This window comes from Symphodus melops, assembly GCF_947650265.1.
Source record: "Symphodus melops genome assembly, chromosome: 4".
NCBI lineage: Eukaryota > Metazoa > Chordata > Actinopteri > Labriformes > Labridae > Symphodus > Symphodus melops.
In genome coordinates this window covers 27,960,153-27,985,875 of record NC_136694.1, presented here as the reverse complement: position 1 = coordinate 27,985,875, position 25,723 = coordinate 27,960,153, and the positions used below count along the sequence as shown (strand labels likewise).

General features: G+C 42.7%; 1 protein-coding gene across 3 annotated transcripts in view; it reads left to right on the top strand.

Annotated features, from left to right (window-relative positions):
- Nucleotides 1-25,723, top strand: part of arhgef10la (Rho guanine nucleotide exchange factor (GEF) 10-like a) — a 136,533-nt gene that overhangs the window by 54,527 nt on the left and 56,283 nt on the right. For all 3 annotated transcript variants that reach the window (XM_079341945.1, XM_079341946.1, XM_079341944.1), the window contains 2 exons: nt 838-965; nt 14,275-14,375. In XM_079341945.1, coding sequence (XP_079198071.1) covers nt 838-965; nt 14,275-14,375 — 229 coding nt within the window. The remainder of the gene's footprint in view (nt 1-837; nt 966-14,274; nt 14,376-25,723) is intronic.

Genomic DNA, 25,723 nt, shown 5'->3' with positions numbered 1-25,723 from the left:
CCGTTTGGGGAAACCTCTTTTTTGCTATTCCCTCTTACAGAAAGTGCAAAAAAAAAAAAAGAAGTCTAAAGATGTTTAAAATGTGATCAAAGCAGCAGCCTCACACACACGTCCTGAATCTTCAATTTCTAACCTCGGGAAGTCTCACATCTAGATCCTCATCAACGGAGCCACAATGGTGGGAACGAGATGTTCCCTCTGAAATAGAAGTGTCAGATTTGCCATGTTGCAAAAAAAAAAAGAAAGAAGAAGAAGAAGAAGGAACCATCAGTGCCCCTCCTGTAGTGTTCGAATCAGGACACTTCCCAGTTGTCTGCCTCTCACACATTCACACTCCCATTCACTCCAAAGCTCGAGGGGGGGGCACACACTCCTGCAATCACCAAAGAGCCTGTCAGGCTAATGATGGCACCTTTGCCTCCCTGCACTTAATGAGCACAATGTCCTCAGGAGGAGTGATATCGGCCTGGCACTAAACGGCAGATTTTCACTTTCCTCTCTGATATAATATTGTCCAGCGAACAAATACAAGAAGCACTTCTGTGCAGCTCATTGACTGCAGAAAATTGATTCGATTCTATTTGACTGGAGGGACTGGCTTTTACAGTAAAATGGATGCTGGTGCTGTTCAAATAAATTCAACGTCACATTTGAGAGAATAAAAAAAAAAAAAAAAAAGTGTCTGTGAGAAGATGTGAGCTTGTTTGAGTGTCTATAAATATATATGTACATGCACAGTTCTCCCCTGTGTGCTTATAGCTTAGCTATATGACCTGCCGTATATACCGCCGCTGAGAAACAAGTTTTAACGGTGTGTTTTTTTTTCTTCGTTTAAAGAACCTGAACACCACTGTGGCCCAGGACTGGTGTCTGGCTCTGCAGAGGCTTATTCGCATCAAAGAAGAACAGATCCAGAGTGCTAACAAATGTCGCTTACGCCTGCAGGTGCCTGGAAGGCCAGACAAGTGAGTAGTATCTCCCATACAGATGTGCTCCAAGGAAAATGTGCTCTAATGCAGTTTATGGCTGACGCAGGATTTCTTTCGTATTTATGATGCTAAATACATTTTTACGGCTTCGCTATTAGCTCCCGCTGCCCAGCTGATTCCACGGTCGTGTTGGGGAAAGAACCAGGTGGTTAGGGATATAGCATCAGCATTGTAAATACCTTATGCTCTTTGGGTGTCTTGAAGGTGGCAGTGCTGTTTGTGCTGTGGTGACCACTCAGGGTCGAGTGTAACCAAAGCCCCGTTTCCACACAGCAGTCTGGTCTGGATCGGTACAGTTTGGTACGGTTTGGTTCGGTAAAGCCTCGATCCTTTTTTGTGTTTCCACAGCAACCCGTGTCCTGTTTGGTAGGCGGTGTGTAAGCCAGATGCCGATCAGCTGTCTAATAGCGTCATATGTCAGCAGCTAATTGCTAACAGGTTAGCTGTTAGCAATTAGCTGCTGTCATATGACGCTATGACGCTAACCTATTAGCAATTAGTTAGCTAGACGCAACACAAACAAAACCAACGATGGAAGACATCCATCAGTTCGGCTGTGTGCGGTGAACTAAACTAAACAGACGTAAACAATCGGCTGGATATTTAAACGTGGCACAGTTTTGTTTACCGCTGTCTCATTGGAAGGGATGATCCTTTCGACCAATCAACGGACTGCAGTGTTTAGCTCCAATTTTTTTACGGTCGGATCGATATTCTTGGCACCCCGACAAGAAGGGTCCCAAAAAGTAGGACGGTACGGATCAGGTGTTTGGGAATCTTTCCCGGGATGGAAACGCTGCAAAATGTGTGCTACACCGAAATCAACAGAACTCAACCGCTTGGTGGAAACATGTCTTAACTTGCTGGTATGACGTTGATCAGCCGGAGACAATCCTCGTCATGACCAACATTATTTGGACTTTTTCAGAGCAGCCCAAGCAACAACAACAACAACAACGACAACAACAACGCAGCAGAAGAACAGTCGACAGCCGAAAAGCTTTTAGGGATGATAGAAGAAGAAAAACAAATAATTTAGCTAAAACCAGCAGTACAGCTCATAATAAAAGACAGTGTGGATACACACATGCGCTCATCACTGAACCAACAAGACACCCTGACCTTTCACAAACGAGAGGTAAAAGAACAGTTTATTCTGTGGTGAGTGGGTCATTATCTGACTCTAATAATTCATTTCCTGCTCTACTTTGGTGGAATAACAAACAGGCCTTTCTTTCTTACCTCACATCGGATCGTGTTATATCCCCTAATATTCTGCGTTATATGCTACCATTGCACTATGCTCTTCTTTCGGTGGCTGGCTTGATGTAAGGTTTTTGTACCGAAGGGTGAACTGTGACAGATAACCTTGAAAATGTTGTGTTTAAGTGTTTTTATTGAAAGCTTCAGAGCAGATTACCTGCAAAGCCAAGTGGATAAATAGTGACGATTTAATTCTCCGGTCCAAACAAAACGGTGACAGTTGCAGTTTAATTGTGCATGAATAGCAGGTTAGCTTTTCATTCTGGGAATCTTAAGTGGTTGTCTTAACATGTCAAAGTGTATCCTGGCAGTCGCAGTGACTCCTGAGCGACTGAACGCCTACTTAAAGGAGAACAAAGACGCGAAGAAGCGAGCGTATGAGTAGCTCAGAGTGCAGTACAAGCACTGGGAAAAGCCAAAAAAAAACAACAAAACAAAAAACCCAGCAGATTACAATGGATTTCATTTTGTGGCATCTGTTGAAGAAAAGTATAAGAAAGCAGGAGGAGAAAAGGGAGAACTATAAGATAGAGAAGCCGGAGCCCTGCTGAGAGGGACTAAGCAGAAGAAGGAGAGGATGAAAAGCGAGCAAGAAAAGAGTGCGTGCTGATCGAAGCTCTCTGCTGAACGACCTGGCTCGGTGCCGGCAGGGCAGCGGCAGTCAGAAGAGTGTGAGCCCTGATGCTTCAGAGCCACGGACAATGTGACTGAGCCAAACCAAGCTAAAGTGACAGCTTGAGCAGCAGGGCTGTTCAGATCACTTCTCCCACATCTCCTCGCTTCCTCATCGGCTGTCGCGCCAGGCCTGCAGGGCCAATCTGCTTACTCAGATGTTTGGTGGAGCCAGATGTCATGCTTCACGAGATAGTCCCCGAATTCCCCTTCAAGGGGGTACCCTGTTTGCTGAGTTCTTGAGATAACGTCATTAGCAACTGAGCTGATAAGGAGGTTTCCCGCCCCTGCAGATGTCCGAAGGTGTGGTTCAACACTTAAGACTACAACTCCCTGGAAACCCGATTCCACAAAAGCCTTCGAACGATGTAATTCAGGGTTTATGTTCATAAAAGAACGCAAGTGAAAAGTATTAAAAATGACTTTTAATTAAAAAAACACATTTTCTTTAAAGCTCCAGATTTTTTTATTGCGTGTGTCATATCTGTTTGCTGATCTTCTCATGTTCATGCAAAGACACTTGCATAAATACACTGTCAACCAACATGTCTGTGTGAAGGCAGTGCTCCTTCTCTTTGGATTGCAGCAGCTTTAGGTTAGTATTAGTATTAATTTATTTAAAAGGCGACAGTGCAATTTCATAAAACACATGATTATACATGGTTAAAAAAAAAAAACAGAATTAGCCAGAAGGCTAGTTTTCATCTGTTTAAATTACGTTTTGTTTCAAGCTTCAGCACTTTTTCATGCTCCTGAACATTAAGAGTGTGCTGGTTTAAAGAAATGGGCATCTCAAATGTGTAGAAGTATTAAAATATCCTGAAACCTCAGAGGTGTTTAGTGTTATTAGATCACAGTTTAGCTCCATTATCTGCCACTAGCTAACGCTACAGAGCGAACAATAATCACTGTGCTCATTGCATTGGGAACAAATAGGGGCATCTCAGTGAATGTTTTTAAAACGTGCCATTCAGTGGCCACATGAAATATTTTTTTTTAGATGGTCGAGCTTCTGTTTCCTCTTCTGATCCCTAATTAAATGAGACAATCTCTTTTATGGCAGCACTATGCTGGTTTTTATTTGCCAATTTTTTTGGTGCTCAGCCAGGCAGATGACTATGAAAATGTGACCACCGATGCTCCGCAGTGTCGAGAAACAGACTAAACTAAAGTTCAGTTTATTTCCAGTCAGATTTAGATACTAAATTAAACTCTCGGCTTTTAAATCACAAATGTGTGTCACTGTTTACTGCAACATTTTCATTGGCTTTGAATGTCGACAGAGTGAGACCTGTGCCCAGATCTTACACGGAGATGACCACAGTGAAGGTAAAGGATAACAATGTCAGTGCAGAAAGATAAATCTCCTGTCGGGGAAAGGAAACCCAATCCTGGCTGTGTGAAAGCAATTTAATTGAGGCTGGGCCTCGGTGTCGGGCGGCTGGACTGGCAGAGAGCCTCGGGGCTGGGGGTGACAGGTGGCACAGCGGGTGCCCAAACCATTCTGACACTACCCAGGGTGCAGCAGTGGCAGATTGCATTGGAGAGCAGTGGGCAAACTGGATCCATGTTCCGTACACAAACACACCCACACAATTACACCCAGGCACACACACAAACAAACAAACATATTTTTGCTTTTCTGTCGTTGAAATGAAAAGAAGTCTGCAGGAGACTTTTGCTTTAAGAGACTCTTCTTGCAAGATAAATGTTCCCTCACTTTTCCCCTGATTACAGATTCACCGACGCTAAAGCAAACATAAATGTCTCACAAGGATGCACACACACACACACACACACACACACACACACACACTGCTGGTGAGAGAGTAGGACCGCAGCAGGGACCCCCTGTACTGAGTCGGTCCCCTCCTGTCTGGCCGTGAGCGACTCTCTGCAGTCAGGCAGCACATCACAGCCTCCACACTGCAAACAGACTGAGGACGTGGAGAGAATCCTGACGGCTGCCTCAAAGGCACCAGCCTACGTGTGACAGCAGTTCATTAACATCCTCTTTTTACTGCGTCTGCTGGAGCAACCACAGGCACAGATTCACGGGCCATACTGGCAAGCCAAAGATACAGATACTACATTTCATACTTTAACCAAATGTGTTTGTTGCTTTATCCTCCGTTCCCACCAGCATGCATGAAGGAACGGCATTGTACTGTTAGCCTGAGGCTTCTGCTTTTTTCATGGTCCTTTTCACTGACGCTGTGCAGGCTACCTGCAAGGCGAATGGCAAACCTTTAATTCTCAGTCATATGAGAATGAAGGCTTCATATCCAGTTCATTCCTGCTGAGCGTCCAAACCGACTCCTGAACAAGATGGTTGGGGCTCCTGTTCTGTGTCAACAGGCGCTTGCTCGGATTGTCTGAATTTGTGCCGACCTTAAGTGGCATCCACCCTCAAAGATATTTTACCTTGACGTATACAAACCTTTAAAATGTCCACTTCTTGACGGATTTCTTTAAAGTCAAACCTATGAAGGTTGACCTAAAATTCTATTAAGATGCTCACAGCGACGAAAACAGACAGACATATTCATCATCTCTTGTCCCTGTTACTTTTGTTCTCAGTTTTATGTGAACAAGCTGTTTGAAGGAAACTCAGACTGATATCACAGAGGCAGAATTAGTGTTCTCGTGTAAGTGAGGCTGAGCTGCACTATTGCTCCGCATCCACCACATCTATCATTTTCATCCTTTTTTTTTTTTTTATCTCGAGACATCTTGCTGTTTTTTAAGACACGAGAAGAACAACCACTACACTCGTACGTTCGCACAGTTCTCCGGTGCAGTGGAGCCGGAGCCGGAGGGCATCTACGCTGGATTTTCTCAGGTCAACTGTTGTGAAAAAAAATGGTCTCTGCTTCAGTTCTTAAAACAAAAGGAGATTTGATCTACTCGTCTTTAGCTGTGTACTCTACATTCATTTCATATGTAGAAGTTCATGGTGTTCTGGTTCACTCATGTTGCTTTACTTTTAATCATCCCGATGGATGTCAAATCGCCCGTACAGTTTCAATTATGAATTGATAAACGATCCAAGTCACTCTAGCAGGTGTAGCATGAACTGGACGTCACATCCTGTTGTTTAGTAGTGCTATTTATTCTGCTTTTTGGTGATAACTGCGGCGTTGGAGAAATGAAGCCAATGGAGCAAAACACTGCACTTCCCTGAGTGTCCACTTGAGGCTGACTTCAAAGCGGACACTCATATCGGGGCGTTGTTCAAATATTCTCAACAACTTCTCAATGCTAACATTATACATTATATTAACATAATATTTACATAAACACGCTGATTACTACCTCCAGTACACAGATTGCAGCAAAGCTTGAAATTAATACAATCTCCAGAATGTATTTATACTTGGTCTTATATGAGTCAGTTGTTGAAAGATGCACATCCACGTCTGCTTTAAGTAGATGTTGTCTTATATGAAAGGCCGAAGCAGAGTGGCTACATGTTCATTATCCTGTGACACACGCAGGGAAAGTGTGTTAAAGTGCTCTTAGTGGCTCAGTCTGTGACAGCATATAGTTAGTGGTTGAAAGAAAGGGGCGGGGGGGGCGAGAGATGTAATCAATCAAGCACCTTGAAATCTATTTAATGACTGTTTTGGGGTTTATAGTCAGATCGAACATTTTCCTCACAAACAGAAAGATAGCGGATCTGAAGCGCTGAGTGTGTAAATGCTTGCATGTAATGTCCCATGTTGCTATACTCAGAGGAAATGTTCCTATAATGTGATGGAATACAACCAAGTTGGTTACTGACTGATGACATTTAGACGACAGACGAATAAAAACAGACCGCTAGTGTAGTGTTGTCTATCTCAGTCGATCTGTCGACGTTTCTCTGACTGATTGTCAAATCCGTTCAGAACTAGTTTCACAAACTCCAGGGAGGGACTCTGTCACCTTTAACTCCTCGCAGTATTTGCAGAGCAGACTTTCAGGGTGGAGGTGAACTGAAGGATGGGTGCATGACAGACTGCCACTCAGCACTCACTCCTACATCTGTCCCGTCCTTGTGCATTAGTGTCACACGTGTGCCTCGGCACTGACCTGCTCCCATAAATCAGCCAGAGTAGACTCCTCGCTAGCTTCTCTCCCGCCTCGCTCCGCTCCACTCTGCCCTCTCTTCTCCCCCTACCTTTTTTTTTTTTTATTTTTTTTTTTTACTCGCTTTACATCCCAGCTCTCTTCGCCTCCCCTCTGCCAGCATACCCGAGTCTCGTTCTCCATTCAGGCAGTGCACCACACCTGCACTGCGGCTGTCAATCAGCAGGCGGGAGGGTGGGATCGAAGGCTGCTCTCAGTTTAGCATGTCTAAGGCCGTGTGGGCATGAAGTGTTACCTTAGGATTCCTACCGAGTGAGTAGTCGTATTCGCGTCACACGCTGTCTCTCCTTCTGTCTCGGGCAAATTGCCTCTGCTATATTTAAGCAGCGAATGGTATGAACGACACCTTTTTGTGTGATATCTCTGCTTATTTTAACATGTCATACTTCTTTCCTGTCTGCAATCTCTCTCGCTCCTACATGAGAGTTTCTCGCACTGCCTTTTTTTCCTTCCTTCCTCTATATGAGATGAGAAATGAATTTGCAGCGGGCAGCAGCAGCAGGTTTCACAGAAGCAGAATATCAGCCTGCGCACAGTTCTTCACTCTATTACCATCTAATGATGTCTGGATGTGAAATTGTCTTCCTTCCCTGCGCAAGAGAGCCCAACCTCCAACTTTTTCCTTTTCTTTTCTTTTTCCCTTTTTTCACAAGCTCTCTTACGCTCTCTTTTTTCTTTCTTTCATCACCTCAGAATCAGTGTGGAATAGTTTTACAGGTGACTGAAGCAGGGCCATTATTTTGAAGAGCTGCTTAGTGCATTAAGAAGACATCTCATCCTCTGCCAGACAGCGTATTTGTACTTTAATGAAAACTGATCAATCAGGACAACACAACGCTCCAGTCAATGGCTGAGTCATTGCTAACGCGGGGCCCCTGCTGCCAGTCTCACTTTGTAGTCTGCTCTGCATTAAGAACATTTTATGTTAGTTGACAGAACAGAGAGTCAAATATTAACACACAGGCTCGGCTAGCGGGCCAACAAGCTGAAAGAGGAGTTGACAAAGTACTTGCTGAGGGAAGCAATATGTTGAGCTTTAAATGTAAAACTGATGACGATGATCAAGGCTGCCTTGAAAAGTTTGACTTTGCATTACGGTAGTTTGTTCCAAACGTCTGAGTCAAGTGTTATTGGTCGCTAAGTCGCAGAATCCTTTAATTTTTTATGTATTGTCTGTATGTCCCCAAGACCCATAGTTAGGCCTACAATGTTATCAGTAAAGCCTTCTCCTTAAAAGTGTGCTGCATGTGACTTAGTCTCTATTTGTACATTGTTTTTGGGGTGTGAGCCAGTAAAGCAAAGTTAAGAGGACATTAACACAGAGTAATGGGCACACACACTTACTTTGGGGTTGTTACAGTTTCAGCTCTGGCTCGAGAACAGCGATCAAGAAAAAGGCAGTGCAAAATGTTTTATGCAAAATTCATCAGGGCATCTCAGAAACATTTTTAAAAACCTTAGGTAGTTTTAGAGCTATTTAGCACCTATAACAAAAACCTTTTGAATTAGCAGATACGAAGCAGGCTACAGCTAACTGAATGAGCCTAAAAAAACCCAGATGTGCCACATTTACTTGTTAGCCGCTAACAAAAACCTATTGAACCGAGAAGGTTTTTTTCACTTTAACGAGGAAGAGACACAACTAAAGAAGCGAGTGAAAGCTCACTATATGAGCCTCAAGAAATTCAGACATCCCACGACTTACTCTAGAGACTCTTGCGGTGTCAAGTTAGTTAGCATCCAATGCTAACTTAATTAGCCTTAGGAAACTTTTTAGAGGGAGAATTTTAAGTGGTGCTAGAAAACATTAATGCATTGTTTGTCTTTTGTTTTCTCCTATTTACAACAACCATCAATAGTTGATGCTGAAGTCAGTCTTACCTTGTCTCTTTCCCATCGTGGGTTCTTTAACAGATATTTGTTAGAAAGTGGAATTCCCCTTTAAAACACTTAGCTCTGGGTGAGGCCTTGCATTTTTGTGGCCAATTTGAGTATTGACTTTCACTATCGACTTTGGGCGTGTTGTTTCTGTAGCCTTTGAGATGACCTTAAATCACTCCTATCACACCTCCTCATGGTTACCACTTCTTCTTTCCCAACTCTTCTTTTTCTGTCCTGTTATATTCACCAGCGTGTCTTTCTCTCGTTCCTTCCTCCAGTAATAGTAGAGCTGCCTGACTGAACGGATGGAAAAAGGCTTATCTGGTAAAATGTGTCAAAGTCGAAGTTTTTGTTGTCACAAAACCGAGAAACACAATGGCCTTTACTAAGACATGTGAAAAGAATAGCTATCCCCAAGCTAACCTTGTTCAGAAAAATATCACACTTGGAACTGTGGAGATGAAAAAAAAAACAGTGTTTGACTGACATTTTTGTGTTTACCTCAAGTCTTCTTTTGCTTTGTAGTCTAGTGTTACCAAGATACAATTTGCAGCTCTTTCAATACAATACATCGGGGAGGGTTGAACTGTTGGAAACTCAAATGTAGTCAGAAGTCAGTGGCTCTGACGTCCTTGTCTCCACACATGTACCTTAGTAGCAAGAGTGCAATGAATCCTTTCATACTACTAAATCTGAAATAATAGCTGGTTGATATTAATTTCAAAGTTCCAGAACCAGAATTGACCCGATGTCAAGCCCCGCCCTCCTTAGTTACGGTTACTAGGTTAGATGAAATCTCCATCACATTCGGATCCATTAAACATGATGTTGGCCTCGGAGAAAGAATAAAGACAGCGATACGAAAGGGCGTAGGAGGATAACTACTCTAATAACTCATGGTCATGACCATGGTTTTGTTTGATAATGACGATTTCTGGTGATGGTTTCTGTCCTGATTAGAATTCTGATTACAATTCTCAAGACCAGCCGTCAGTGTTGTGCTTCTCCTCTGTGCACTTCCTGTCAGCACCTGTGGATCCGGTTGGACTCAAAGCTGTTGGTTTGCACAGCATTTTTCTAGATCCTTCCTTGTGTTGTACTTACCCTCTGATGTACGTTGGATAAAAGCGTCGGCTAATTGAATTTAATAGTTGTAGTACTTGCATGGGAGTTGTGTCAGCTGTCTACCCTCGGCTGCTAGCTCTCTTACCTCCACTAACTTACCTCTGGTCTCCATTGCTGACCATTTTGATTCACGGGTCTGAAAGATCCTCTAAATGTTAGCAACGCGGCGTTCAATACACAGTTGACCATCACAGCAACATCAATTACTGATAAGCTTTGCACATCCATGCAGGAAAATGATCCTCCTGGATTTCAATGTGCATCCCTTGAGTCACTCTTACAGACGCCCAATCACCTTGTAACCATGTTTCAGTAACCTAATTAATGTCACAGTTTCACCACAACACTCGGAAAAGACTTGGCACCAGGAGAAAGTATGTCGAACCAGAAGTAACCCAGCAACAGCTACAATGAGAGTCTACACGCAACTATGTGCTTCCATAATAAGCAAAGCCCGCTCCACGAATGTCGCCGACAATCCTTTACTTTGCAGTGTCGACTGTGAAACGGTTCAATGTTGACATGTTTTCGGATGCGATGGTGTGTTGCATTGGCATCCACTGTTATGCTGTGTTTCATTTACCTGCCCTGATTATATGCAACTCTCTGCAAAGATAGTAAAGATGTAAGATGGTTCACTCCTCAGCAACTCAGAAAAAAACGATGTTCGTGCTCAACGTAAAAAACATGCACATCAACGTAAACAACTTATTGACCACTAAATTTGTTGTGGATTTTTCCTGACAATGTAAATTTATGCTGCAATCCTAAACAGAAGTAAATTTCAGACCTTAATACATTAACTGCTGTAGGTTTATGATGGCTGTAAGGACAACATATGTAAGATCACTAACAGTACCCATATACCTCAGTACCTCACATATAGCAGTTTAAAGTTATTTCCATACTGAGAGAATGACAGGTCTGTACACGTGGCACACGACATCACCGCTAGGCTCTCAGCGTATGGCATAATTTACCCACACATCCAATACGTTAGAAAAAAGACATGAAGCAACTCAAAACACACAACAGGTGACATGAATGTGACGTTCATCAGAAACAACATAGTTTGTATTTTTCTTTTGCTGTAAACATCCATATTGTGCATTTCCTCTTCTATACAGGAGCTCAAAGAAAATACACATTTCTCCTCTGCACAGTATCAAAGCCAAGACGACAAATTTACTGTCAAAAACGTCGACGTTACGGTACAGGGTCAGAGGCAAAATGCAAATTCCAGATTAAAGATGTGTCCTCTGACATGAAACACGAGGCCTGTAGCAAAACTACATGCACATGATTTACTTTGAAGAGGAAGACGGGACGTTTTTCAACGCTGCTAAGCTTTAAATTATACATTCATAATAGATATACATACATACATTAGCACTCAACATCTGTCTCTTGAGTATTAAATCATCCGTTTTTCATTCGTTACACTTTTGAACCCCTTGCTTCATTATGAAGCAGTAATCACAGAGTTTGGTGTTTATACTGTGGCTGTGTTTGGGGGATCAAGGAATGTTTCTTCAAAAAGCTACGTATGTTTTCAGTCCGCTCGCCACCTGCACACTTGAAACGTGTCCCTGGAAAGTTTGTACGGTAAGTCCTTTTCAAAAGGATGGCAGGTGCAGTCTGCTTGAATTCATGTCTTTTACAAAGGACGCCAACAGTGACCCAGTTTGCAAAGGGGGGAAAGAGTTCACAGAAACTTTTCATACGACCACTGCAGCATGACAAACTTTACCTCCACCTGTCCATTTGTATTTTTGATGTTCTCTCTTTTTAACCATTATCAAACCAGATAATGGGACTTTATGTGAAAAAAGAAGAAGCCTGCAGCAGAGTCTCACAGTTTTGCAGAATAACCATGATCTCTTAACACTGTATTATATGGTGCAGGCCTTGAAACGTTGTCAATGTAAAACATGTGGGAGAAGAAGAAGAAGGCTTTTCAAACATATTGTCTTTTGAAACATTTGCTTTTTTGGTTAAGGCATAAAAATGTCTAAAAAAAATGCAAAAATGGTGGTTTGCTGTTAAAACGCATTTCAATCACTTGGCACGTGACGTGGGTTAAGTTTGATCCTCTTGATCAGCATCTAATATTGTCCATCCGCTAACGAGGGGACAGACATTAACGAGCGTGTCCCTTGTTAATCTTTTCCCCTGCTCAGGTTGTACGGGGTCATCTGCAATGCAGCAGTAGTTTTGACAGGCCATAAACTTTTTCTCACAACGTAATATACAACGTACTAAAAGGTCAAAAACAGACGGCCGTTGATTTGTACGATCCCATTGTCACTTGACCCAACCCTAGATCATCGCCTGTATCAGACTGCAGTTCTGCCAGAGAGTTCTAACAGGGGTCCAACATCACGGCACCATTTTACTTTGTCATTGCATTCACAGAAAAACATGACATGTTGTCCCAGGGTGTGGTTTGAAATTCCATGACAGCAACAGGGATCAGGGATGGAGGGACTTTGCGGTCCACATTGTGACACAGGTGGGGCATACAGTACGTGTCCTACCTCGAGCTGTTGACATGTAAGAACCATAACTTGTGTATGAGTAGTCGTTCAAGCAGTCAATGTCATCCTTGGTCTCCCACTGGACTCTGGATTCCTGTGATCAGGTTCCCAGTTGACTTTCCATTGGCGTGTTTTCATGTTGCCTGTATGTCATTCCCACACAAACGTCACCAAACCACTTAAAAGCTGTGAAAAAGGAAGTGGGGTCATGTGATGTAGATCTGTGAGACATCATCACTCGTTGTATAACAGTAGGAGACATGTTCGGCTCGTTGGTGTGATGTGTGACTTTTTGAATTCATGCAAACCTCAGTTTGCCGTTAGTAAAGGAGTAGTAGGTCATTGCATGCAACAGGACTAATTAGCAGGCTGTTTATACTTAACAATACGTTTGTGAGTCTTACAAGACGGAGGCTCAACCTTTCGACGTTCAACTCATCCTTGACTTGTTCGACCATTCAGAATGAATGGAACAAAATGAGACGAATAATTCCTCTCGTTCCTCTGCCCCTCGCTGATCAAACATGTCCTTTCCTTCTGTGTCTGAGCATGAATTGGCTCCAACATTAGCAGCGCTGTAAGAGTCCACCTACACACTGTGACCATGCTGTGTGGTCGTCGTGTGCTTGAGCTGCTATCACAAAACCCTTCCGGACTGAAGCTCTTGTAAAACTACATGCAGGTCCTCTGATAGAAAAAAAAACCTCATCTTGATCTATCGAACGTAAGGTGCCATGAAATTAAAAAAAAGGTTTGGTTCCCCCTTCCCTCCTCATGAATCGTCATGCTTCCATTTCTTCTAAAGCACTTCGACAGTACGTTTCCAAAGAGGCAGTTGTTCTTGCACACCATGAAAGTCCTCCACTTTCCTTCTTTCTTTGGAGCTGTCGATGCCGATTTGTCTTTCTCCCACTGCCTTCCTTTGAACTCTTACACAAGTGTTACACGAGCATTCGGAACCCAATTTAAACCGTTGAAACAAACAACTTTGTGAAAGAGGAGACCAGGGTTATACACGAGAGAGAATGCATTAAATAAATCAGTCAATGGATGTTTTCTGTCTCTAGCGCTTTACATGTTGAGTATCTATTCTCCTGTTCTTGGGCTGATAAGGTTTTAACTGATAGTTTATGAATAAATAGTTATTTATATATTCATCATATTATTTTTGATGCATATTTTGTCGCATTTTTCTATTTTTATCAAATTTAATTTTTGTGTGATTTTTCTTCTGCTGTCCTGCTTCGCTGCACATTTCTCATTTTGTAAGATGATTATCTTATCTTAATATCCAATCAAGACACGTTTTGCAAACGGCTTGTATCACCTGATGAAATGGGGCGGCTGTGGCTCAGCTGCTAGAGTCTGATGCGTCTCAACCGCAAGGTTGGGGGTTCAATTCCCAGCTCTTGCAGCAACATGTGGAATGTGTGAATGGTAAAGGTTAATCCTGATGGACTCTTAACGTAGCGGCCTTCGCCCTCCAGTGTGAGAAGGTGTAAGTGTGATATTTGATGTCCTGAGATGTCAGAAGACTAGAAAAGCTCTAAACACGCTCAGGTCCATTTAACATGTAAACATGTCCTTCTTCCATCAGTGCTTTTTATTTCCTGTTTTCCAGAGACAACCAATCCATCATCTTTGAAATGTGTGTTTTTTTGTGTCGTCTCCTCCAGGTCAGGACGTCCTGTCAGCTTCATGGTGGTCCTCAACACACCCAGCCCCCTCAGCAAGATCTCCTGGGTCAACCGTCTGCACTTGGCCAAGATAGCACAACGTAAGCACACACACATACACACACACACACACGCACACGCACACGCACACGCACACAGGAAAGGGATTACAACGTCATTCTTATTTAAACAGAGTGATGTAATGCAGTGAAATGTAATGACAATGTTTTAAGGCAGAGGCTCAGACACGCCGAGGACGCTCCATCAGTGTTCCCTTCACTCTCTATTTGCTAAGTGCAGACGCCTTGTTGTGACTCCAAAAATCTGAGAGAAAAACGGAGATTCTCTGCAGGGTCGTGTGAAGTTTACATGTGGAGGGTGGAAGCAAAGCGGTTTTTTTTGGTAATTTGAATTGAATGACCTTGACTGTCTTTCATGAATACAGCGGCTCAGGGAGGTTTGTTTTTGCACAAATGAGGACAACAGTTACCGGCGAGCTCATGAAAAACTCATCAGCATTCATTTCAATGTTGTTTGACCAATTATTTCTGCTGCCATGTCTCCCCTCCATGTCTGCTTCATGTTGGTCAACATTCATGTTGGATAAAGATTGGCCAGGCCGTGCCCAGCAGGGTGCAGCACTGTTCTGTTTTTTATCTCCTCCAACCCCTTCGCCTCGCTCTCCCTGTGCCTAAGCCTCACTGTGCAGCCTGACCCCCCCCCCCCCCCCCCCCCGATAGGAGGTCTTCCTCTCTGGGCGTCATCAATGCGTGCTGTCATCCAGTGGTGGAAACATACACGGGACCACCGTGGACATTAATCTTGTTATTTGGCTCACTCGCCACCCCGCCCCTTCCCTGGGCTTCTGCGTCGCCTTAAGCGCCCTTCCCTGTCACACACACTCTATTCTCGGGCTTCGTGTGTGTCTCGGCACCAAGTTTGTGTGCGCCGATCGTATTGTTGTGGCATCCCACATCCCAGAGGCCAGTGCTGTCAGCGAGGCACGGACGTATTTCAGGTTTGAGATGAAGTTATTGGTGGATTAAAAGGACACTTATTTAAATGTCCCACTTAGATGAGTGGCCTGGGAGGTATTTGTGGATGTTGTTAACACCCAGGCGTTGCCTTCAGAGGATCAGTGACACTTGAAATGAGCAAAGGTCGAGATGTCTTTAATTTACAGAAGTTTTCCCCCCCTGGCGCTTTGCGATTCTGTCCGCTGTAAAAAGCAGAACCACTTAGAGAACATCATATACAGCTGGACTCACAATCACAGCGGGGTCGTGTAGAAGTGCAGGAAGCATACAGTGTATCTGGATCTGTGTACAGTTTGTGTCAGAGTGGCATCAAACGCATCAGGCTGAAGAGCAGCAGCACTTTCTTTTCCTAACATGTGGTGGAAACTGTGATCCTGCTCACATGTGGGGTGAGGCACGCTGCCCTTCAAACTGTACTGGTGAAAAAGAATTTCCCCTCGGGGACAATTAAAAAAAGTCAAAAAGTCAAAGTCAACAACGACATGGTAGGTAGGTAGGTAGGTAGGTAGGTAGGTAGGTAGGTAGGTAGGTAGGTAGGTAGGTAGGCTTTATTGTCAAATATGCTCCATGTTAAACTCAGTTTGCCATAAATGGGAAATTGCAATCCCCTCAACCCGCAGTGCAAACCTGCAGTGCATAAAAAAGAGCACTAAAGAATAACAATAAACATGACAATTTAAATAAAAAATAGCAATAAAAAAAATAGCAATACTATAAAAAACAAATTCTTAGCAGCAAATAAAAAAACTTAACTAAAGACATTTGGGACAACAAATAACGAACAGACAGACAATCCACAGACAAGGGCCCTTGTGATTATTGCACCATGGAAGCAGTGTCTAGATAAATTAAAAGATTAACAATATAAACAGAATACAGATCAAGTTAAAAGTGAGGTAGTGCGTTGTAGTGCAAGGACTCATGATGATGTTTACAATCATATTAAATGCTGTATTTTAGTCATTGTTACGTCTGTTGAAATCCTCCTATTCTTGAATTTCCCTCGGGATCAATAAAGTATCTATCTATCATCTATCTAATCTATCTATTTTAGTGATTTGGTAAATGATTTTTGGTTTCCTGACATAAGATTAAGCTTGAGCTGTAAAGATTTGTAAGTACACTCTGAGAACTGGAAGCAGAATTAAGAAAAACACCAATGTATCTACTAGCGGAGTTAAAGCTATAGTGAAGTCCAAAGGGTGACAAACACCATGAGCTGCAAGGGCAGCTTAAGGAGGAAAAAAAGGAACAGATCAGGATAACACATTTTTTATAATTTATGTTGCCCTCACTTTAGAAAGAAGTCCAAATAAACATTTGTTAAAAGTTTAAATGGGTGAAATGTAGCCTGAACACCCTGAAGACAAGCGATAAAATGCTATCAAAATGTAAATATTGCACAGCTTTCCCTCTGCCGTCGCCTCACTCTATAACGGTACATCTGTCAGCATCAATCTGTCTTTGTCAGTGCTATTCAAACACCTTGTAGCCCCGAGCACTTTCCACAGACAAGACGCTCCGAAGATAAACGTAAAAATCTTTGCCTTTCCCGACGTTAAAAAAGTTTCTCACCGCTCGACTGATCAGGGGAAATTGACACATCTCAAACGGTTGGGTTTTTAAGGCCTTTAGCCAGCGCTGCTTTCCTGGGCACGTTACCACGAGAACAACAGCTTCGATCCCTTCCCATCAGCAACATGACAAGCAGCCAAGTGCAAGGAGAACAAGCTGCGAGGTGCAAGGAAAGTAATGAACGGGCCGAGCGAGGACGGGAAGAGGAAATGAGAAGGAGTGAGAAAAAGAGAAGAGCAGTTTGAACCCAGTGGAATAAGGAGAGAGGAGGGGAATTGTGATTTCTATATATCAAGCTCCAGACTGAGAGCAGCTGCTGAGAGAATAAAAAAAGACCATCCTGTTTTACTCAGATGCTGATTCACTCGTCTGTTTCTTCAAAGGCAGAATGTACAACATAAATACAGCAGAAGAGAAGTTTATCCTCTGACTGAGTCATGACTGTCAACATTGAGACGCTCGAGTCCTGCTGTCTGAGCTGTGTTTACGTCATGTTTACATGGACAGGACAGCGAGCCAGTTTTTAAGTGAGGGACTGGAGAAAAGAAGAACATCATGCTGCACTTATTTATTTTGACGAGCTAACTAAAGATTGCTACCGTTAGCCTGCTAACACAGCAAAGCAGGACACAGATGATCAGCAGCGAGACGATGACAATTTTGTCCACGGCTTGCGCTTAGTGCTAAATTATGGTACGTTCCAATCTGATAACTCCGTTGTGCAAACGTGAGGAGAGAGGGGGTTGGAGGTTTGTCGCTGGAGGAGAGCGGAGGCTTCCGGATAGACGAGGTGTCCTCAAACAGCAGCTTGTTTTGGTTTCATGCTGGTGCTCAAAGGCGACATCTACTTCCTCCTCCCTGCTAAGATGAAAATATATGGAGCTCTTTTATCATACTTCAGTGTTGCAGTAGGTGGAGGTGTTCCTGCGGTAGCTGTTCAATGAGGACATTTTAAAACAGGCTGTGGAGGACGTAAGGATTTCTTCGCTGGAGGTCAGACAACAGGACACACGTCTGAAAAAACTTCTCATGTTAACAGTGTTTCATGCTACAGATTCCTTTCCTTTTGGACGCACTTCTACTAAAGAAATAAGACACTTGGCTCGTCTCCAAATATAATCAAATATAGCGTACGAACACTCATGGATCCCTGCAGTCTGAAGTCCTGACCAACCACAGCCAATCATGGAGGCCGATCTCTGATTACTTATGTGAATTACAAACTCTTTATCCAAGCCCTGCACACCATCCATCCTCCACATCTGCATTCCCATGTACCCTAACAAACCGAGGTTAATGGAAATGGTCATTGTGATTGGCTACAGGGCAGTGAGGTCACAAACACAAAATGTACTGCCTGCTAACTTTGACCTGAGTGACAAAACATTTAGCAGACATAAAAAGGGAGCGGCCTACCTGCACAGCATTTATTTGTTCACTGTTTATTGATTTTAATACTCGGAGTCTTACTTTGAGTTGTTGCTGGATTCATGATTGTGAAGGCTAAAGGTCAACCTGAAATTCTGATAACAGCGGTTAGTAAAATGCTCCGTGCACTGTGTTCATTGAAACACAAGTCATTGCAATTCTGTTTTTATTTGTGTCAAAATATTTCACATAACTTATGTTTCGTAGAGACACAACTTAATTCAAGCTCATTGTTTGAGTTATTTTAGATAATATACATGAAAACTAACAAGTTATGAATTCAAAGTTCATTAAAAATGTAACGATGAAGACAACACAAAGTACAGCTCCGGAAAAATTAATCGACCACAAGAAAAATACATTGTCCTCTGGTTCTCGTATTTATAGGTTTCATTTCTCATATTGTATAAAACACTGATTTCAGCATCCTTATTGATATAATTATTAAAGCTTTTTAGGTGCAAAAAAAACCTCTGTTTACCTTCACAAAATTAGTCACATCTCAGGTAATGCAAAGAAAATTAGCTTGTAATTAAAAACCTCACATTTGTCAATTCTGGCACCAGGGGACTCTCACTCAAGACAATAACAAGATAGGACGTCAAGGCTAGTGGGGAATCATGGGAGTGATTACTCCGTCCCCGTCCCACAATGAAACCAACTCTGAGTTGAGCATAGTCGAAAACAAACCTAACAGATCTGAGGAAGAGAATATTTTTACCACTGATTTAGCCAGATATAATCTACATTAAGTTTTATCACAGCAGCACATACAGCGACAGTAAGGCAGCTTTGAGTAGCAGCTATAAACACGTCGTGTCTGTCATGGTGGCCGCCACAAGACACAAGGCGTGACAACTTCAAAATGAAAGATTTCTCTGGCTGTCATAACAGTCGGGAATATTTGATCAAATGTAATTACTCAAAACAACAAAAATATTATATATTATTGTAAATTCACCTTCTTTGCATGCCTTTGTTTTGCCACTCTTGTTGCACCTGTGAACCAAACCTCTGCCTCCTGAAGTAGAAGGAAGTGCACCAATGCAAAAGTTGAACCGAGAACAGTTTCCAATGCGTGCAGAGATACTGATTTATAAATCAGTAGGATTGGTCCCCTTGATTTTTCCATAGTTATATAACACATTGCTCACGACCATATATACACAGTAGTCAACGGGACACGCTGGTGCTCATCATGACTCATTTTAAATCAAATGGAGGCGACGATGGCGGGGGTGACGGATTTCATTGAATCCCTTGGGGAAATAGATCAACACCAACCTGGTCATGATGACAATTACATGTTAATTGCATTACACCCACACTTTGCCTTCCCATTTAACTAAGTGTAATTACAATAAGGGAGTTGTTGATTTAATTTCACGGATGGCGTACTGACACCAAGGCTTCCTCCGTCATTGTGGGTGGAGGCAGTTTTGGCCTGTTCTCAGGGGAGACCGACAGTCGAATCAGCAATCTGAACGCGCCGGTCCATGGTCTTGTCTGGTATGAAATGGCGACCATGTGCCCAAACGTCCCTGAATGGTGGCCACCACTCAAGCTAATGTTCTCATGCATGATTTAGTGAGTGATTAGACATCACAAAACTCATTTTCCCAGACTCATCTTCACGCCAGTGTTTATCCCGTTACCTCAATTTAAAGGAAACACATTGACATCCCTCTGCAGTGCTTTGCCGCCTTCCCTGCGCCATATGTGTGATTATCATCGGCTTTTAGAGACATCTCTGCACGGCATGTGAGTGTCTTTCCCATTCACAATGCCTTGTTTATTCTGTGAGGTTTCCACTGAAACCTTTTGAACCTCCATAAATCTCCAGCCTGTGCAGTTGCAAAAGGTAACTGCAGGAAACGCATTAGTGTTTAAAGTTTAAACTATCCAGCCAAATGGAATTGAGTTATGTGAGTGAGTTTGTACTACTTGTACTTATGTATTTATACGTTTTTTTTCCAAACACTACAGCAGCTAATCTGTGACCCCATTAAAAGTAACCAGAGCACTCCACCTTAACGTTGCTTTAAAGGGTTTTTATTGCAATGACAGAAAGTGAATTTACAACATTAATAAAGGTCAATGCAAAAAGGAAGGTCTCCTTCAAACACTCGCTCTGTATCTCCATCCAGGGACAGCCGCTCTTCAGAGGTACCGCACTCATATCATCAGAGAACCAGAGTTACCTTTGTAACCTAAAGTTACAGTGTTAAGTAAAAAAAATAAAAGATCAATATTGCAGATGAAGGCAACACCGATTAGCTTCGTCACAATGCCAGAATTTCAAACTTTGATGTGCTACTTGTGAAAATGAAATAAACTCAATACCTGTGTCATTGCCATGGCAACGAACATGAGGCATCAAATCCTGGATAATTTCCTGTTAATCTTTACCAAAAAAAAAAAAAAAAAAAAAAGGCAGGCAATCTTCTTCACACCCTCTGAATTGCACATACATTGGCAACGTATTGGTGTCATGTATTCCATCATCACAGATATTTTGACAACCTCAACGCCAACTCAGTGTGTTTGCACCTCTCGCCAATTTATCTTCTCTGCCAATGGCTGCCAGCGGAGATTGGCTGAACCACTTTTAAACCAGACTGCGGCGTGACGATGCAGCTCTTGCTTCCATCATGAGACACCAAAATGTGAATATTGGTTAAAAAAAAAAAAATTCAAAGTAAGTTTGGCAAATAACTGGTTAACTTGTACAAATATTGTTATGGGAGATGGGGTTATAATATTACTACCATAGGATGGTAAAGTGTCACCATGTACACCAAGGCTCACAGATACGCTTCATCTATGTGAAAAGTTTCACAATGCTTGATGTCCTCATTGCTTACATGTTGGTGTTTTTGTGAGAGTTACTATCATCATCCTCTTTCTGGTCCATGAAGGCGTCAAAAAACGTGGCAAAATCAAAGTCTGAAAGTCTGACTGCTTCATAAAGTATCTCATTTGAACTTAATCTTTTCTGTCTGCGGCTGTCGCTGCGACATTTAGCCTTTGGGTGACAGTGGGTGTCACGGCTGTTATTAACAGAGTTACTCAGGAGATTTTTTGTGCTACGGCACGATGTTAATGCCGCACTAGTCGTCGAGCTGTACCTGATGTAAAATGGCAGCTGTGCCCTATAAGGCACCTTCCCAGTAAATAGCGTTGGTCACATCGTGTGTGCCGTAGTTATGAGGCCTTGAAATAGAAAAAAGGAGAATTAACCCGCGGTGGTGATGCGCCGGCAGCCCCTGGGTCTATTAAAACTTGGTGTGCCGCTGCATCTTTTATGGCTCTCAGACTGGTCCTACTGTTTCTAAAGGGTCTTCTTGAAATAGCCAGAAGCGGTGCCTAATTAATGGAGTTTCTCACTGCAGAATTAATTGCTTCCTGCCGTGCAGTCCCAGAACTTTCAGACGAGGTTAAGGCTGCAGACTTTGATGGCCCTCACAAGAAGAACAAGAGGCCTTCAAATCACAAGAGACTGCTGCAAAGAAAGAAACAGAACGACTGAATGTGTGTGTGTGTGTTTGGGGGGGGGGGGGGATGTAGTTGTTGTGGGTGTGTAGGAGTATGTGTTTATGTGTGTACGTGTAGAGGGGATGGGGGTAGAGGGGTGAGGGTGGAAGGATGATTGAGACAAGCAATCAGTCCCACTGCAGGGAACAGAGGGCAGGCAGGGGGCTGTTGCCTGTGGTTACTCTGCTAAGTGTGCCGCTCTTTTTTTTTTTTTTGCTTTCTCTCTCTCTCACACACACACACACACACACACACACACACACACACACACACACCGATCAATATATGAGTGGAGTGCGGCTTGGAGGTTCTGGCACACACTCCCCGACACGCCTTCTTAATCCACTGTGTGATAACCTGTGCTATACTGATGTATACCACACGGTGTGTGTGTGTGTGTGTGTGTTGAAGGGATGTCTGTAAAGGCTTTACTTCCTGTTCATGGATGGAGACTGCATGTATTCTCGAGGGTCTGTTTTGTGTGCTGTTTGGTTAGCCGACTTGACAAAGACGCTGGATACATTTCCTTTGATAACACTTTGAATTTAAACATTTAACAGAAACTTCCCACTGGTGTAAAAAAAAAAAGTAAAGTAAAAAAAAAAATGGAACTCACTCTCTATGTGCTGGAAGGATTTTCTCTTAGCCTGAAAATTAATCTGTCAGACGGCACAAGATTATCTCCCCATCTCGCCGTGCTCAAACATGGGAAATGTTTATGATAAGTAAACATTATCACGGATTTAATTAACAGACCCCACTCTCGCATTGATCCATGGGAAATATCAATTGCACTGGTGTATTTAATTAGTTTATATCTTTGCCCTTTGTGTCAGCGAGGTTGATAGAGCGGCATGCTCTGCAAATTAATCTTCATCAGCAAAAGACTTGAAACAAAAGCATGATTGGAATGAAGAAAGTGAGAGTCTAAATCTCCCTGCTTAGTATTCCCACCTCGTTCACCTCCACAGATCATGTTGTTCTGCTCAGTTATCGTACAGTAGCTGAAGCGCAGGAGTGCACAGTAGATAAAAAAAGTGACCTCGACCTTTAGCTGATGGAGTCTCATCCTTCATACAGATTGCCTTTAATTAGCATCGCAGACGATTAAACTGCAGCACAGCGGAACTCACTGGGATTTATTTTTTCAGAAACATTCGCCAGCGCAACATTTTTCACGTTAAATGTTACAAAGAGTGCTTTTTTTTTTTTACTTTAAAATAATTTATTCAAAGTACCAGAGGAGTTCACTTTGACCATAATGAGTTTTTTTATTGTGAGTGGAACAAATAAAACTCGATTCTACCTGACCTAAAAAAGTTTTTTTAGTTGGTTCATTATCAGTTTGTTGCAGTTGTGATTTGTTAAAGGGGTTTTTGAACGTTCATTTAGGTAACCTGATTGTCTGTCGAGCCTCAAAATGTTTACTGAATCCATCCAGTCCTTTGTTTGTGGTCTTCGTATGTCTGACCACCCAGAGAGAAATGATCTGATTCAAATGTTCTCAACATGTCACACTGAACCATAAACTCGACACTCGGAAGCGGATGGTAAATCCTTTTTAATCCAAACACGGGTCGGTACACGGTTTTCCAAAACAGACAGGTAAAGGTATCCAAAAGGGGTCAGGCAAGAGGAAGGTCAAAATAAAGGGGCAGATAAAGTTAACAAGAATACTATGGCGCTGGAACGAAGGTCAACGACAATACAACCTGGCACAGAATGAGGGGAAACACAGGAGGGAAGGGCGTGCAGGAAACAGACCTGAAACGAGACACAGGGTAAGAATCAAAGTGAAACACCGACACGAGACATGAAACATGAGGGGAAACAGAAATAAACACTTAACCCGGGGATGTGACACAACTTGTGACATCACAGCGACATCATGAGCGTATAACCTTCCTGCTTGAATTTACACGAAGCTCCAAACAGAAAGAGAGTCTGATAAAAGAGTAAAACAGTATTGGTAATATGCCCAGATGTTGTTTTGTTTTGTGTTTTTTTTTTTTTTTTTTTCCAAATCAGTGAAGTTTGAATATTTTTTTCCTATGATTGTGTTCTGTAAGCGGGGTGTAATCGTGGAGAATACATTTTCTCTGTGGTCTGTTGTTTTGTTTTCAGGGAATGCACTTTCCGCATTCTTACATTTGAATATTTTTATTCCAGCTCTTTTGTTTCTTGAAGTGCAGCCACATTTTTTTTTTATTCCGTCCGCTTTGGAAGTTGATCTCCACCTCATCGAGCACACGGCCTCGGCTTCCTGCAGGAGCTCTGAAACAACGTGCCGTGTGACGACTCCTGTTCTTTTACATACCGCCGTGATGTGCCCGGTACACAGACTCACTGTATCTACAGTGATACAACTCATGCTTTTGATTGTGATCATATCGGACGGCGGGCATTAGTCGCTCTCTGACACTAATTGGCACATATTGGGAGCCACAGTATCCTGGGCCCAAACTCGTAATCACCATCAGGAGTCTGACAGGAACTATCCGTCCTTACTCGGAGTCGGTGAGTTCTATTTCTGGTAAATCCAGCATGATGTGATTAGTGAGAGGTAGAAATGTGCCGGCTATTTGTCCGAGGGGATACACAAGACATACCCATCTAATCTGTTCAATCCGTAACATATACATGTCTGACAGTCATTACAGCACATTATCACAATTGAAAAAATGATTTAGTGATGTTCTGAGGGGTTTTGTGCGTATTGATTATCGGGGGAAACGAGAGACAACACGAGTAAACATTTTAGCAAGTGAGCTATTTTGATGTCGATGTATTTTAAGGATCGCCTGTGTTCTCTCGCGTCCTCTCTCTCCCTCTCTCTCTCTCTCTATCAGTCCTTTTGTGCTTTACCTCAAACCCTCCCTCTCTTGTCTTCTGTTCGCATCCTGCTCTCTTATAAAAAAGGCTTCCTCCATTCATTCGAACTGACTGGCAAATTAAGAAGGAGACGCCGGCGCGGCCAAATGGAGCATTACTTATGCTAATTTAATAATTAGCTGAAGAAAGTTGATGATTACTCTCGGGAGGGACTCTAATGCACCTGCTGCTGCAGCGACGGCAATCTGCCCTCAATTCAAGGCCTTCAACGAGTGACCTGTCAGCCCTCTGCACTCTGTATTCTGTCGGAGACTGGTGAGGGAGAGTCGGCCCGCGAGCCAACCCTATCGTTTATAGTTAGCATGCCGTGCTAAAGACTTGTCGTCGGATGGATTTATCATCGTTTAATCGTCTGTTATCTTGGATTGATGATTTAAAAGCATTACCTCATTAAATGGCTCCTTAAAAGGACGTTTAAAAACATTTCACGGAAGGGTTTTTTTTTTTTGCCCTTGAAATGACAAGCTGACATTTCTTCATTAGTCTTCTCTAAGTGCTGGATGAGTGATGCATTTATCGTGCTCAAAAGATTTGAGAAAGGAAAAAAAGATGACAAACCCCCGACAACACACAAAGACACAAACTGAAGGCAGAGGATCATGGAGAGATATGAAAAGGAACACTTATCCACCGCGCTTCTATCCTGTCCTTGATCGTTGTTTGCAGCTTCTTGCTCTGGATGAACATCTAACATTTGTTTGTTAGAGACGGGTTTTTTATTCAGATGCACTAAAAGCTTTGAACGTGACAAGTTCAGTCATTTCTGTGACGGCTGCCGGTACTGTTGGGTTATGAGATATATGTAAGGTAGATAGATAATATAGGTTTCTCCTTCAATGTGTTTTCTGAAGATTTAAATAAAAATAAAAAAAAGGTTATAAAACAAGATGTCAATCAAAGATCGAGACAAAACCCACATTCACTCCTACGAGCAGTCTGAACTTACCGAGCGTGTCTTTGGACTGTGAGAGGAAGCCGGAGCA